Raw genomic sequence first — 13,694 nt, 5'->3', positions numbered from 1 at the left:
AAGGAATTTGGCTTGGTGTATTGGCGCATAACAAAGAATATAAAATATATAAAAACATAGAGTAAAAGTATAAAAAGGAAATACTATTAACAATTAGATATAAAATCTGAGTGTAAATAACAATAATAATAGTAATATTAAAAATATGTACACTGTAAACATGAATAGGGTGCCCAACTGTGCAAATAACAGTTGTGCAAAGTACGGCTGTGCAAGTTTAACTGTATGCAGTGTATGACAGGTGAATGACCAAGATGATGAAGACATGTCTGACTGTGTGCTGGTTATAGGGGGGTTGGGGGGCAGAGTAGGTGGGGGTCTCTGGTCTTGTTGATGAGGCCAGCTGCAGATGGAAAGAAACTGCATTTGTGGCGTGAGGTTTTGGTCCTGATGGACCGCAACCTCCTGCCAGAGGTGAGAGTCTCAAAGAGTGTCCAGGGTGGGAGGGATCAGCCACAATCTTTCCTGCACGCCTCAGAGTCCTGGAGGCGTACAGGTCCTGGAGGGAGGGCAGATTGCAGCCAGTCACCTTCTCGGTGGAGCGAATGATACGCTGCAGTCTGCTTTTGTGCTTGGCAGTGGCAGCAGTGTACCAGATGGTGATGGAGGAGGTGAGGATGGACTCAATGATGGCAGTGTAGAAGTGCCCCATCATTGTCTTTGGCAGGTTGAACTTGTTCAGCTGCCACAGGAAGTACATCCTCTGATGTGCCATCTTGCTGATGTTCAGCTCCCACTTAAGGTCCTGGGTGATGGTGGTCCCCAGGAAGCGGAATGACTCCACAGTGTCGACAGGGGAGTCATACAGGGTGATGGGGGTGGGAGGGGCTGGGTTCTTCCTGAAGTCTACAACCATCTCCACTGTCTTAAGTGTGTTAAGCTCCAGGTTGTTCAGCCTGCACCATTTCACCAGCTGGTCAATCTCCCACTTGTAGGAGGACTCATCCCCGTCAGAGATGAGTCCAATGAGGGTGTTGTCCCTGAACTGGGAGTAGCTGGGAGAGCTTGTCCTGTGGCAGAGTCACGATGATTGTATTGAAGGCAGAGCTGAAGTCCACAAACAGGATCCTGGCATAGATTCCTGGGGAGTCCAGATGCTGGAGGGTGAAGTGGAGAGCCATGTTGACAGCATCGTCTACAGACCTGTTGGCTCTGTAGGCGAACTGCAGAGGGTCCAGGAGAGGGTCGGTGATGGCCTTGAGGTGTGACAGCACAAGACGCTCAAAGGACTTCATTACCACAGAGGTCAGGGCAATGGGTCTGTAGTCATTAAGTCCTGTGGTCTTTGGCTTTTTGGGGAGGGGAATGATGGTGGAGGTCTTGAAGCAGGCTGGCACATGGCATGTCTCCAGTGAGGTGTTGAAGATGTGGGTGAACACCGGAGACAGCAGGTAGGGGCAGTGCTTCAAGGTGCCCGGAGAGACAGAGTCTGGCCTAGCTGCTTTGTGGGGGTTCTGCCTCTTAGCATGTGTAGTGAGTAGATATTCCTCAGTATTTGACAAGTTTGCCAGAATTTTTTCAGGCCTCTGAGGTGAAACAGTTTCTGCCTTGCCTCCCTCACCACCTAGTCAGTATGCGTCAGTATGCCCAGGTCAGGCTCTCAATGATGTGGACACCAAGGTATTCAAAACTATCTCTACCGAGGCTCATTGGTATTGAGGAGGGGGCATAGTTCCTTGGCTGCGTCTTCCCAAAGTCCACTATCAGATTCATTTCCTTACTTTTGCTGATGTTCACGAGTAGGTTTTTGTCCCGACACCAGGACTTTACTGTCTCCCTTGTCTGCCCACTCTCACCACCTGGGGTCTGCCTATAGTAGGTAGGTAGGTAGGTAGGTAGGTAGGTAGGTAGTCAAGGATCCAAATGACACAAAATAAAAGAACACTTTTGTTAAGCAAGAAATGAGTTTGACACAGTTGATACAACAATTGAAGTTTTTTATTTCTATTGCATATTTAACTATTTAACTGTCTACTTGTTAGAGGAACATTTTTATTCTGTTTATTTATTTCGCAGTAGTGAAGAAATGCATTTAATTGCATAATAAACTGATTGCTTATCTATGTGTTTTATTTCTATTTTTTCTACCCTTTCAAGAAGAATACCTATTACCTCTGATGAAATACAATAAAAACAGTTATTTATACTATGGTTCAACAAAGTGTCAGCTTGGTAACACACATGACTGCGCTACGTTGAAAAAGCATTGCAATTGATATTTGTCTTATTTACATATAACTGTCACAATCTTTTGAACCAATTTGGCAATCATTTGACAACCGTATTATGCTGCATATGCTGTTTAGAGACCTGTCCAGTATGAAGGAACAAGCAAAAATTAGAAAGATATTGGATAATCTTTAGTGCTTTGAAAGTTGTACTTGGAAACAATTTGAGTTTTAGCACTTCAGTTTTGGGATTTGGGAGAGAGTTGTTCATGTGTACAGATATTTTGGACCAGCTCAGTGGCCTTGTGGTAGAGTGTCCGCCCTGAGACTGGGAGGTCGTGGGTTCGATCCCCGGCCGGGTCATACCAAAGACTATAAAAATGGGACCCATTGCCTCCCTGCTTGGCACTCAGCATCAGGGGTTGGAATTGGGGGGTTAGATCACCACATGATTCCCGAGCGCGGCACCGCTGCTGCTCACCGCTCCCTCAGGGGATGGGTCAAATGCGGAGAACAAATTTCACACATTCAGGTGTGTGACAATCAGTGGAACTTTACCTTTACCTTTACCTTAGACCAGAAATAATATGTAGGAATTTAGTCTCCTTTTGTACTGTCTTTTTTTTTTTCTATGATCAGGTGGTAATGTGAGAGTGAAACAGTTGGATTGGCTCCAGTGTGACCTCTGTACAGGTAAGACACACACTTAATTTCTTATTTTGAAACCAATCTGTTTCAATATAAAACCTAGAGACCTTCTTCATAGTTCAGCCTGCAGCTAAAGAGACAGGCAAAAAAACTGACCAATCACAGCAGTGCACATGAATTCTGTTGAATTCCAAGTGTTGTAGTCATGGCTAACAAAGCATTTATTTTTCATGGCCTCATCATGTTTGTGGCCCTTCAAATAAAGTGGTGACCTGGTCCTCCTTCACTGATAAATAACATATGAGTAATGGCATAATTGTGAAATCACTTGTAATAATTATTTGTTGCTTATGCATAAGTCATCTTTGTGACCCCTCAAGTAAAGTCAGCCTTTCTCTCTATTGAGGCATCATGAATTTGAAAGCATCATAAATGCAAATTGAATTCAATTCAATTCAATTCAATTTTATTTATAAAGCCCAATATCACAAATCACAATTTGCCTCACAGGGCTTTACAGCATACGACATCCCTCTGTCCTTAAGACCCTCACAGCGGATAAGGAAAAACTCCCCAAAAAAAACCCCTTTAACGGGGAAAAAAAAAAACGGTAGAAACCTCAGGAAGAGCAACTGAGGAGGGATCCCTCTTCCAGGACGGACAGACGTGCAATAGATGTCGTACAGAACAGATCAGCATAATAAATTAACAGTAATCCATATGACACAATGAGACAGAGAGAGAGAGAGAGAGAGAGAGAGAGAGAGAGAGAGATGCAGGTAATGACAGTAGCTTACAACAACATTAATGAAAGTAATAATATTATAGTTATAGTTCTGGCTACTGTGGTACAATATGTTGAAAGTATGTATTAGTATCAGACAGTATACTTGTGTGACAATAGTCATATGTGTATAATAACAGTAGAAGTATGACTAATGACTAATGATGGCAGCAGCAGCAGGAGGCATCTGGCAGGACCACGGCAGCAGCACAACCACACACGTCACACTGTCCAGGCACCGCTGCGGTATGAGTTATTCTGAGAGACAGTGGAGCACAAAGGCTCCGGAGAAGAAGCCGAGTTAGTGACATCCAGAATGGCCGAGTTAGCAAGATGCAGTAATAGGATGAGAGTGAGAGAGAGAGAGAGAGAGAGAGAGAGAGAGAGAGAGAGAGAGAGAGAGAGAGAGAGGGAGAGAGAGGGAGCCCGGTGTATTATAGGGGGTCCTCCGGCAGACTAGGCCTAAGTCAGCCTAACTAGGGGCTGGTACAGGGCAAGCCTGAGCCAGCCCTAACTATAAGCTTTATCAAAGAGGAAAGTCTTAAGTCTAGTCTTAAATGTGGAGACGGTGTCTGCCTCCCGGACCGTAACAGGAAGATGATTCCACAGGAGAGGAGCCTGATAGCTGAAGGCTCTGGCTCCTGATCTGCTTTTGGAGACTTTAGGGACCACGAGTAACCCTGCGTTCTCAGAGCGCAGTGTTCTGGTGGGATAATATGGCACTATGAGCTCTCTAAGATATGACGGAGCTTGACCATTTAGAGCTTTATAAGTTAACAGTAGGATTTTAAATTCAATTCTGGATTTTACAGGGAGCCAGTGCAGAGAAGCTAAAACAGGAGAAATATGATCTCGTTTCTTAGTTCCTGTTAGTACACGTGCTGCTGCATTCTGAATTATTCTGAATCAATTATAAATTCAATATCAGTGGTTAGTTATTTAGTTAGGTAAAGATTTTAATATTCTATGCACCATTCAGTATTACCTGAAGCTCACACACCATTTTAAGAGATCTTATTCAGAATTTTTACGAACTGTAATTGATCAGTCAAAGCCAACAAAGTAAAATACCATGTAACATGCCCTATTAGTCATACAAGGAAATACTTTTTTATGCCTTCGTGCTGGCGATAGCCATGTTGTCTGTCGGGTTGTCTTTCTGTTTGTCCATCCATCCATTTGTCCGTCCATATGTCCATACATCCGTACATACTTCTGTCTATACATACGTCAGTCTGTCCCATTCTCGTGACTGTGACTATCTCAAGAATGCCCTGAGAGAATTTTTTCAAATGTGCCACCAACATTCACTTGGACTCGATGATCTGATTAGACTGCACTGTTTCTTAATCTGTTCATATGTTCCTATTGCTGACACATTGAACTACTGTTACATTGTATAGTAACTTTAGAGGACCTTCTTGAAACTTGAATGGCTTGAATAATCAAGAGGAGTAGAGTAATGACCAAAAATGAGGAGGGAAAAGAACCACAGCATATTTTTATAGGAAAGCCATCCACCTGAAAATTCAATTCAATTCAGTTTTATTTATAAAGCCCAAAATCACAAATCACAATTTGCCTCACAGGGCTTTACAGCATATGACATCCCTTTGTCCTTTGGACCCTCACAGCAGATAAGGAAAAACTCCCCAAAAAAACCTTTAATGGGGAAAAAAATGGTAGAAACCTCAGGAAGAGCAACTAAAGAGGGATCCCTCTTCCAGGACGGACAGACATGCAATGGATGTTGTATAGAACAGATCAACATAATAAATTAACAGTATTCCATGTGACAAAATGATACATAAAGAGAGACAGAGACAGAGAGAGATGCAGGACAGACAGTAATGATAATAGCTTACAACAACATTAATTTAAGTAGTAATATTATAGTAATAATTACGGCTATTGTGGTACAATACAAATGAACATGAAAATAAATTGGTGCAGTATAAGTACACATTTTACAACACCTTTTATGGCAGATCACAAAAGTGGGGTTGCTACATATTGTTACATACATATAATTAGGGAAACTGGGGATAACGAGGGCTTCTTCAAGAATTGCTACCTTAATGTGGTGGAGGGGTTTGCATGTCCCTCTGATCCTGAGACCTGTGTTAGGGTAGGGTCTCCAAGGGCAAAGTGGTCCCAGCGGAGGAGCCAAAGTGAGAGCGACTCTACAGACCCTAATGAATAGATCAAATCAATCAAAAAAGGAGCAGGAGCACCTCACCCACAACCTCACATCTATAGCAGCTACTAAACAAGACACAACTTATACTGAGTACCTTGGTTGCTGTCTGATGTCAGAGAAAAGATGTGGGTCTACTTGAAACCCATGTGAACTCACTTCATGCCCCCCCTGCCCCAGGATGGCAGAAGCTGAGCCCAGCCTCCTCTTGTATTGCTAGCTATCCACAGTGCTGGAGTGCTCTGTGTTGGTTTTTAACACTGAGCTCAGTTCATTTAGGTTAGCAAATAGATGCAGAAACTAAACCAAAGGGTCACCAGTCACTGTTCCTCATGGCCTCAAAAAGACAAAGTAAGAAATTTCGCAATGTTGCTTGGAAAATTAGAGGGATCTATGATTTCAGTGTGCAGGTACTCTCTGTTTTGCAATGTTTTGTAGCCACCACTTAAGTTTTTGTGATGTTGACACAATTAATCCAACATATTCTACAAATAACCATGACAATAGGATTTCTTTATGATAAGAAGAACATGGAATAACACCAACCTGATCTTTCCTCAGACCCTTAAGACTTTACCAATAAATAGAGCCTCACTATATGTAACCTTTATGTCAATACCAATAAAATAAAGACCCCTTTTGTTTTCCATTACTATTTCTTTGACATTACTGTATTTTATTTGTTTTTTTTTTTTTGGCATGGTTACTAGAAAATCAAACATGCGACCACCTGTAACCTGTAATGCAATGCAATTGTTGGGTCATCATCAGAGTTTCTTTCTTTTTCTGTTACATGTATACAAAAATTACACAATACTTTTGTGTATGATTTTTTCTCATCAGTAGTGTTTACATAATACATTTATGTATCACATTTAGTGCAATAATTACACGCTTCTGCATGTGCAACTGAGTGTACTGGGCCTTGTGCAATACAAACTGGCACTTTAAACTGATGTGCACTTTAGGGCTTTGTGCAATTTCATCTGGCACCTTAGGGCATTGTGCAATTTCATCTGGCACTCATGCACTTTAGCACTTGACACTTTATCCAGCACCTATGCACTTTACTCTTCAAAACGAAACTCTTATGGTCTCCCTACCTGTGGGCTAGCTCTCCACCCACAGTCAATCTGTATTGCAGTTTATCTGTCTGTCTGTATATTATGGTTTGTGTTTTTCAATGTGTTTTTCACTGTTAGTGCTTGTTTTATTGCTACTGCTCCTTTTTTCTTACTGTGAAATGTTGTACTGTCTTAATTTGTTTTTATGTTAATGGGACTACGGATGGAAATTAGCGTCAAGCTACAATCCGGCATCTTTACATGTTTTAACATGTTCATCAATGTGCACTGTCCCATTCAAATAAACAAATAAATAAATATTTATAAAGTTATATTCCATAAGATTTCAGTCCTGGTGTCTCATTTATAGACACTGCTTACACACAAAATCAGGTCTGAAAGAGGCATTCGCCATTTCCCACACTAAAGTTGTGATCTGAAAAAACATACTTGATGGGGGAATGTGCGCACCTGTCCAGAAACTCTGACCAATCTGTAGGAACATTTTCGCGACAGGGGACATTGGTGACTCAGATGGTGAGGTGGTGAATAGATGCCAAATTGTAGAAATTAAACATGAAAGACATCAGTATACAGTACAGGCCAAAAGTTTGGACACACCTTCTCATTCAATGCGTTTTCTTTATTTTCATGACTATTTACATTGTAGATTCTCACTGAAGGCATCAAAACTACACTGCTCAAAAAAATAAAGGGAACACTTAAACAACACAATGTAACTCCAAGTCAATCACACTTCTGTGAAATCAAACTGTCCACTTAAGAAGCAACACTGATTGACAATCAATTTCACATGCTGTTGTGCAAATGGAATAGACAACAGGTGGAAATTATAGGCAATTAGCAAGACACCCCCAATAAAGGAGTGGTTCTGCAGGTGGTGACCACAGACCACTTCTCATTTCCTATGCTTTCTGGCTGATGTTTTGGTCACTTTTGAATGCTGGCAGTACTTTCACTCTAGTTGTAGCATGAGACGGAGTCTACAACCCACACAAGTGGCTCAGGTAGTGCAGCTCATCCAGGATGGCACATCAATGCGAGCTGTGGCAAGAAGGTTTGCTGTGTCTGTCAGCGTAGTGTCCAGAGCATGGAGGCGCTACCAGGAGACATGCCAGTACATCAGGAGACATGGAGGAGGCCGTAGGAGGGCAACAACCCAGCAGCAGGACTGCTACCTCCGCCTTTGTGCAAGGAGGAACAGGAGGAGCACTGCCAGAGCCCTGCAAAATGACCTCCAGCAGGCCACAAATGTGCATGTGTCTGCTCAAACGGTCAGAAACAGACTCCATGAGGGTGGTATGAGGGCCCGACGTCCACAGGTGGGGGTTGTGCTTACAGCCCAACACCGTGCAGGACGTTTGGCATTTGCCAGAGAACACCAAGATTGGCAAATTCGCCACTGGCGCCCTGTGCTCTTCACAGATGAAAGCAGGTTCACACTGAGCACATGTGACAGACGTGACAGAGTCTGGAGACGCCGCGGAGAACGTTCTGCTGCCTGCAACATCCTCCAGCATGACCGGTTTGGCAGTGGGTCAGTAATGGTGTGGAGTGGCATTTCTTTGGGGGGCCGCACAGCCCTCCATGTGCTCGCCAGAGGTAGCCTGACTGGCATTAGGTACCGAGATGAGATCCTCAGACCCATTGTGAGACCATATGCTGGTGCGGTTGGCCCTGGGTTCCTCCTAATGCAAGACAATACTAGACCTCACGTGGCTGGAGTGTGTCAGCAGTTCCTGCAAGATGAAGGCATTGATGCTATGGACTGGCCCGCCCGTTCCCCAGACCTGAATCCAATTGAGCACATCTGGGACATCATGTCTTGCTCCATCCACCAACGCCACGTTGCACCACAGACTGTCCAGGAGTTGGCAGATGCTTTAGTCCAGGTCTGGCAGGAGATCCCTCAGGAGACCATCCGCCACCTCATCAGGAGCATGCCCAGGCGTTGTAGGGAGGTCATACTGAGCCTCATTTTGACTTGTTTTAAGGACATTACATCAAAGTTGGATCAGCCTGTAGTGTGTTTTTCCACTTTAATTTTGAGTGTGACTCCAAATCCAGACCTCCATGGGTTAATAAATTTGATTTCCATTGATAATTTTTGTGTGATTTTGTTGTCAGCACATTCAACTATGTAAAGAACAAAGTATTTAATAAGAATTTTTCATTCATTCAGATCTGGGATGTGTTATTTTAGTGTTCCCTTTATTTTTTTGAGCAGTGTATGAATGAACACGTGGAGTTATGTACTTAACAAAAAAAGGTGAAATAACTGAAAACATGTTTTATATTCTAGTTTCTTCAAAATAGCCACCCTTTGCTCTGATTACTGCTTTGCACACTCTTGGCATTCTCTCGATGAGCTTCAAGAGGTAGTCACCTGAAATGGTTTTCCAACAGTCTTGAAGGAGTTCCCAGAGGTGTTTAGCACTTGTTGGCCCCTTTGCCTTCACTCTGCGGTCCAGCTCACCCCAAACCATCTCGATTGGGTTCAGGTCTGGTGACTGTGGAGGCCAGGTCATCTGCCGCAGCACTGGTTCAGTGTGCCTTCAATTTTGAATAAATCCCCAACAGTGTCACCAGCAAAACACCCCCACACCATCACACCTCCTCCTCCATGCTTCACAGTGGGAACCAGGCATGTGGAATCCATCCGTTCACCTTTTCTGCGTCTCACAAAGACACGGCGGTTGGAATCAAAGATCTCAAATTTGGACTCATCAGACCAAAGCACAGATTTCCACTGGTCTAATGTCCATTCCTTGTGTTTCTTGGCCCAAACAAATCTCTTCTGCTTGTTGCCTCTCCTTAGCAGTGGTTTCCTAGCAGCTATTTGACCATGAAGGCCTGATTGGCGCAGTCTCCTCTTAACAGTTGTTCTAGAGATGGGTCTGCTGCTAGAACTCTGTGTGGCATTCATCTGGTCTCTGATCTGAGCTGCTGTTAACTTGCCATTTCTGAGGCTGGTGACTCGGATGAACTTATCCTCAGAAGCAGAGGTGACTCTTGGTCTTCCTTTCCTGGGTCGGTCCTCATGTGTGCCAGTTTCGTTGTAGCGCTTGATGGTTTTTGCGACTCCACTTGGGGACACATTTAAAGTTTTTGCAATTTTCCGGACTGACTGACCTTCATTTCTTAAAGTAATGATGGCCACTCGTTTTTCTTTAGTTAGCTGATTGGTTCTTGCCATAATATGAATTTTAACAGTTGTCCAATAGGGCTGTCGGCTGTGTATTAACCTGACTTCTGCACAACACAACTGATGGTCCCAACCCCATTGATAAAGCAAGAAATTCCACTAATTAACCCTGATAAGGCACACCTGTGAAGTGGAAACCATTTCAGGTGACTACCTCTTGAAGCTCATCGAGAGAATGCCAAGAGTGTGCAAAGCAGTAATCAGAGCAAAGGGTGGCTATTTTGAAGAAACTAGAATATAAAACATGTTTTCAGTTATTTCACCTTTTTTTGTTAAGTACATAACTCCACATGTGTTCATTCATAGTTTTGATGCCTTCAGTGAGAATCTACAATGTAAATAGTCATGAAAATAAAGAAAACGCATTGAATGAGAAGGTGTGTCCAAACTTTTGGCCTGTACTGTATATACCGATGGCTCTCACACATTTAATATTGCCTCATATCACACATTACTTATAGATCCACCTCATTATAGTCATTCAATCCAGCTGTGTTACTAGTGCTTTTGGTAGTGAGCCATAACTTTTTTATAAACACCTTTCAGTTGGATTACAAGAATTATAAGCTTACTCAAATCTCACCTCGAATTATGCTCATTATTTCATCATTGATGTCCCACCATCACACTCCCTACCCCAGAGCACAGAGGAGAGGGATGCAGCTGACACTCATGGTCAGCAGTGGAGCTCACATCAAATAGCATTGAAGAATTGCAAAACAGGGCATCAGCAGTTTTCAATAATATATTCCAATACTGTAAATGATCTGATGATGATTTTCCTTTACATTGACTCCAATCTGATTGTTACTGTTTATGCATGTAGCAGCAGCAGATATGTAATGCTGAGTAAATATGTATCTGACACATTAAAACAACAATTAAACCCTACTGACTGTTACATCATATTTTTACAAAAAAACAGCCACCATCTGAGCTGTGGAAAATGTCTTTTTCCATTTGTCTGATCTTTGTAGATGCTGACATGGAGTTTAGCTGGACAGAGGAGGAAGTAGCAGATATTTACAACAACACTAAGATTATCATCGCTGCTGACGGTAGGTTAATGAGTTGATGAGTTGAAACTAAGATATGCAGCACAACTTTACACCATGCTTCATTAAAAAAGTTACTGTGCTGAAACAGAACCATGACACAGGATGTACCCTGCCTCTTGCCCAATGTCAGCTGGGATAGGCTCCAGCCCCCCCGCAACCCTTAACATGAAAAGTAGTTATGGAAAATGAATGAATGAATTTGCAGTTGGGTGCAAAAATCTCAAGAAAAATCTTGGCTTGTTGTATGCTATGATGTTATTGATTGGTGTGGTCAGGTGATCATCACTGGACAAAACTGAGGTCCATGCTCTGAAAAGAGCACTTTTACCTTTCTATTGTGTCATCAAACTAAACAAATCTCTGAAGGTGCCACAGCTCTGGAAAAATCCGGATGCATTCAAATCTCTTCACTGACAAGGAATTTGTTGGGAAGCCCGTCAGTAAACTGTTTTCTTCACAGTAACCTTTCTTATGGCACACTGAGTAGAAGTTACTTACTCAGTGAGTACCTCTATTCCAGGATGTGAGTGTGTGTATAGGGTGAAACACACCATCCATATTGTGTGACATCCATTGTTAATTTTAAAAGCTAATTTAAATTTAATCTTAGTCTTGGGATAAAAATGCTTATTAGTTTTATTCACATTTTAGTCATTTTTTAATAGTTTTAGTCAACAAAAATTCATGACATTTTAGTCAACTTTTGGTCATCTTTTTGGAGAATCCTAATGGACATGGGCAGAAATAAATGTTTATAGGGGTTCAGTCTGCTCTGGGAAACCCTGAATCTTCTACCAGAGGGATAGAGCTGGAACTCTGGGTAAAGCATTTTAGTTTATTTAGACATGGTATTCTGTGCTTGTCTGATAATAGACTCCTTAAAGATTGTTTGGAGGGGTGAATTTTATTATTATTTTTTTTTAATTTGTGATTTTAGCTGTACAGAGAAGTTACTATACCAATACCAATTGCGAGCAACGCCACTGACCACGGAGTACACATATTGGCAAACACAGCTGTCAATCTTGACATCAAACCTCATTTTCATAGTATCAAATAACTAATTAAAATCAATGTTATCAGAAAAACGAACACTTGCACATACAGGAGTGTGATTAGAACTACCTAAAATGACAGAAACCATTTTTGGCCAAAATATATTTGATCAATCAGTCAATCAATCAATCGATTTTATTTATAAAGCCCAATATCACAAATCACAATTTGCCTCAGAGGGCTTTACAGCATACGACATCCCTCTGTCCTTAGGACCCTTGCAGCGGATAAGGAAAAACTCCCCCAAAAAAAGCCCTTAACAGGGGGAAAAAAATGGTAGAAACCTCAGGAAGAGCAACTGAGGAGGGATCCCTCTTCCAGGATGGACAGACATGCAACAGATGTCGTACAGAACAGATCAGCATAATAAATTAACAGTAATCTGTATGACACAATAAGACAGAAAGAGAGACAGACAGAGACAGAGAGAGATGCAGGACAGACAATGTAATGACAGTAGCTTACAACAACATTAATGAAATTAATAATACTATAATAATTATGGCTATTGTGGTACAATACGTTGAAAGTATATATTAATATATGATAGTATACATATGTGCCAATAATCGTGTATAATAACAGTAGAAGTATGACTAATTATAACAGCAGCAGCAGGAGGCATCAGGCAGGACTACGGCAACATCACAACCACACACGTCACACTATCCAGGCACCGCTGCGATATAAGTTAACCTGTGAGACAGTAGAGCACAAAGGCTCCAGAGAAGAAGCAGAGTTAGGGACATGAAGTATGGCCGAGTTAGCAAGATGCAGTAACAGGACATGAGTGTTAGCAAAAGGGAGAGAGAGAGAGAGAGAGAGAGAGAGAGAGAGAGAGAGAGAGAGAAGGTGCCCGGTGTATTATAGGAGGTCCCCCGGCAGACTAGTCCTAAGTCAACCTAACTAGGGGCTGGTACAAGGCAAGCCTGAGCCAGCCATAACTATAAGCTTTATCAAAAAGGAAAGTCTAGTCTTAAATGTGGAGACGGTGTCTGCCTCCCAACAGGAAGAGGATTCCACAGGAGAGGAGCCTGATAGCTGAAGGCTCTGGCTCCTGATCTACTTTTGGAGACTTTAGGGACCACGAGTAACCCTGCATTCTCAGAGCGCAGTGTTCTGGTGTGATAATAGGGCACTATGAGCTCTCTAAGATATGACAGAGCCTGACCATTTAAAGCTTTGTACGTTAGGAGAAAGATTTTAAATTCAGTTCTGGATTTTACAGGGAGCCAGTGCAGAGAAGCTAAAACAGGAGAAATATGATCTTGTTTCTTAGTGATGTCTACTTTCAGTTTTTAGTTTGGCCCATGTCCCATCTACCAGAGGTGGGAAGTAACTAATTACATTTACTCACGTTACTGTAATTGAGTAGGTTTTTTTGTGTAATTTGTAATTTTTTCAGTAGTTTTTGAAATCTGTAATTTTACTTTTACTTAAGTAAATTTTGACTGAAGTATTGTACTTCGCTACATTGGAGATCACATCCGTTA

General features: G+C 42.1%; 1 protein-coding gene across 11 annotated transcripts in view; it reads left to right on the top strand.

Moving 5' to 3' along the window:
- Window positions 1–13,694, top strand: part of mettl22 (methyltransferase 22, Kin17 lysine) — a 90,491-nt gene that overhangs the window by 41,726 nt on the left and 35,071 nt on the right. For 6 of the 11 annotated variants that reach the window (XM_078161434.1, XM_078161433.1, XM_033643906.2 and 3 more), the window contains 2 exons: window positions 2,808–2,861; window positions 11,065–11,145. The exons of 1 other annotated variant lie outside the window; for it this stretch is intronic. In XM_078161434.1, coding sequence (XP_078017560.1) covers window positions 2,808–2,861; window positions 11,065–11,145 — 135 coding nt within the window. The remainder of the gene's footprint in view (window positions 1–2,807; window positions 2,862–11,064; window positions 11,146–13,694) is intronic. 4 more of the 11 variants (XM_033643907.2, XM_078161436.1, XM_033643908.2 and 1 more) reach the window with 2 other exon arrangements.

The sequence above is a fragment of the Epinephelus lanceolatus genome, chromosome 18, assembly GCF_041903045.1.
Source record: "Epinephelus lanceolatus isolate andai-2023 chromosome 18, ASM4190304v1, whole genome shotgun sequence".
Lineage (NCBI taxonomy): Eukaryota > Metazoa > Chordata > Actinopteri > Perciformes > Serranidae > Epinephelus > Epinephelus lanceolatus.
Note: the sequence above shows the minus strand (reverse complement) of the source record. Positions and strands in the feature narration are given on the sequence as shown.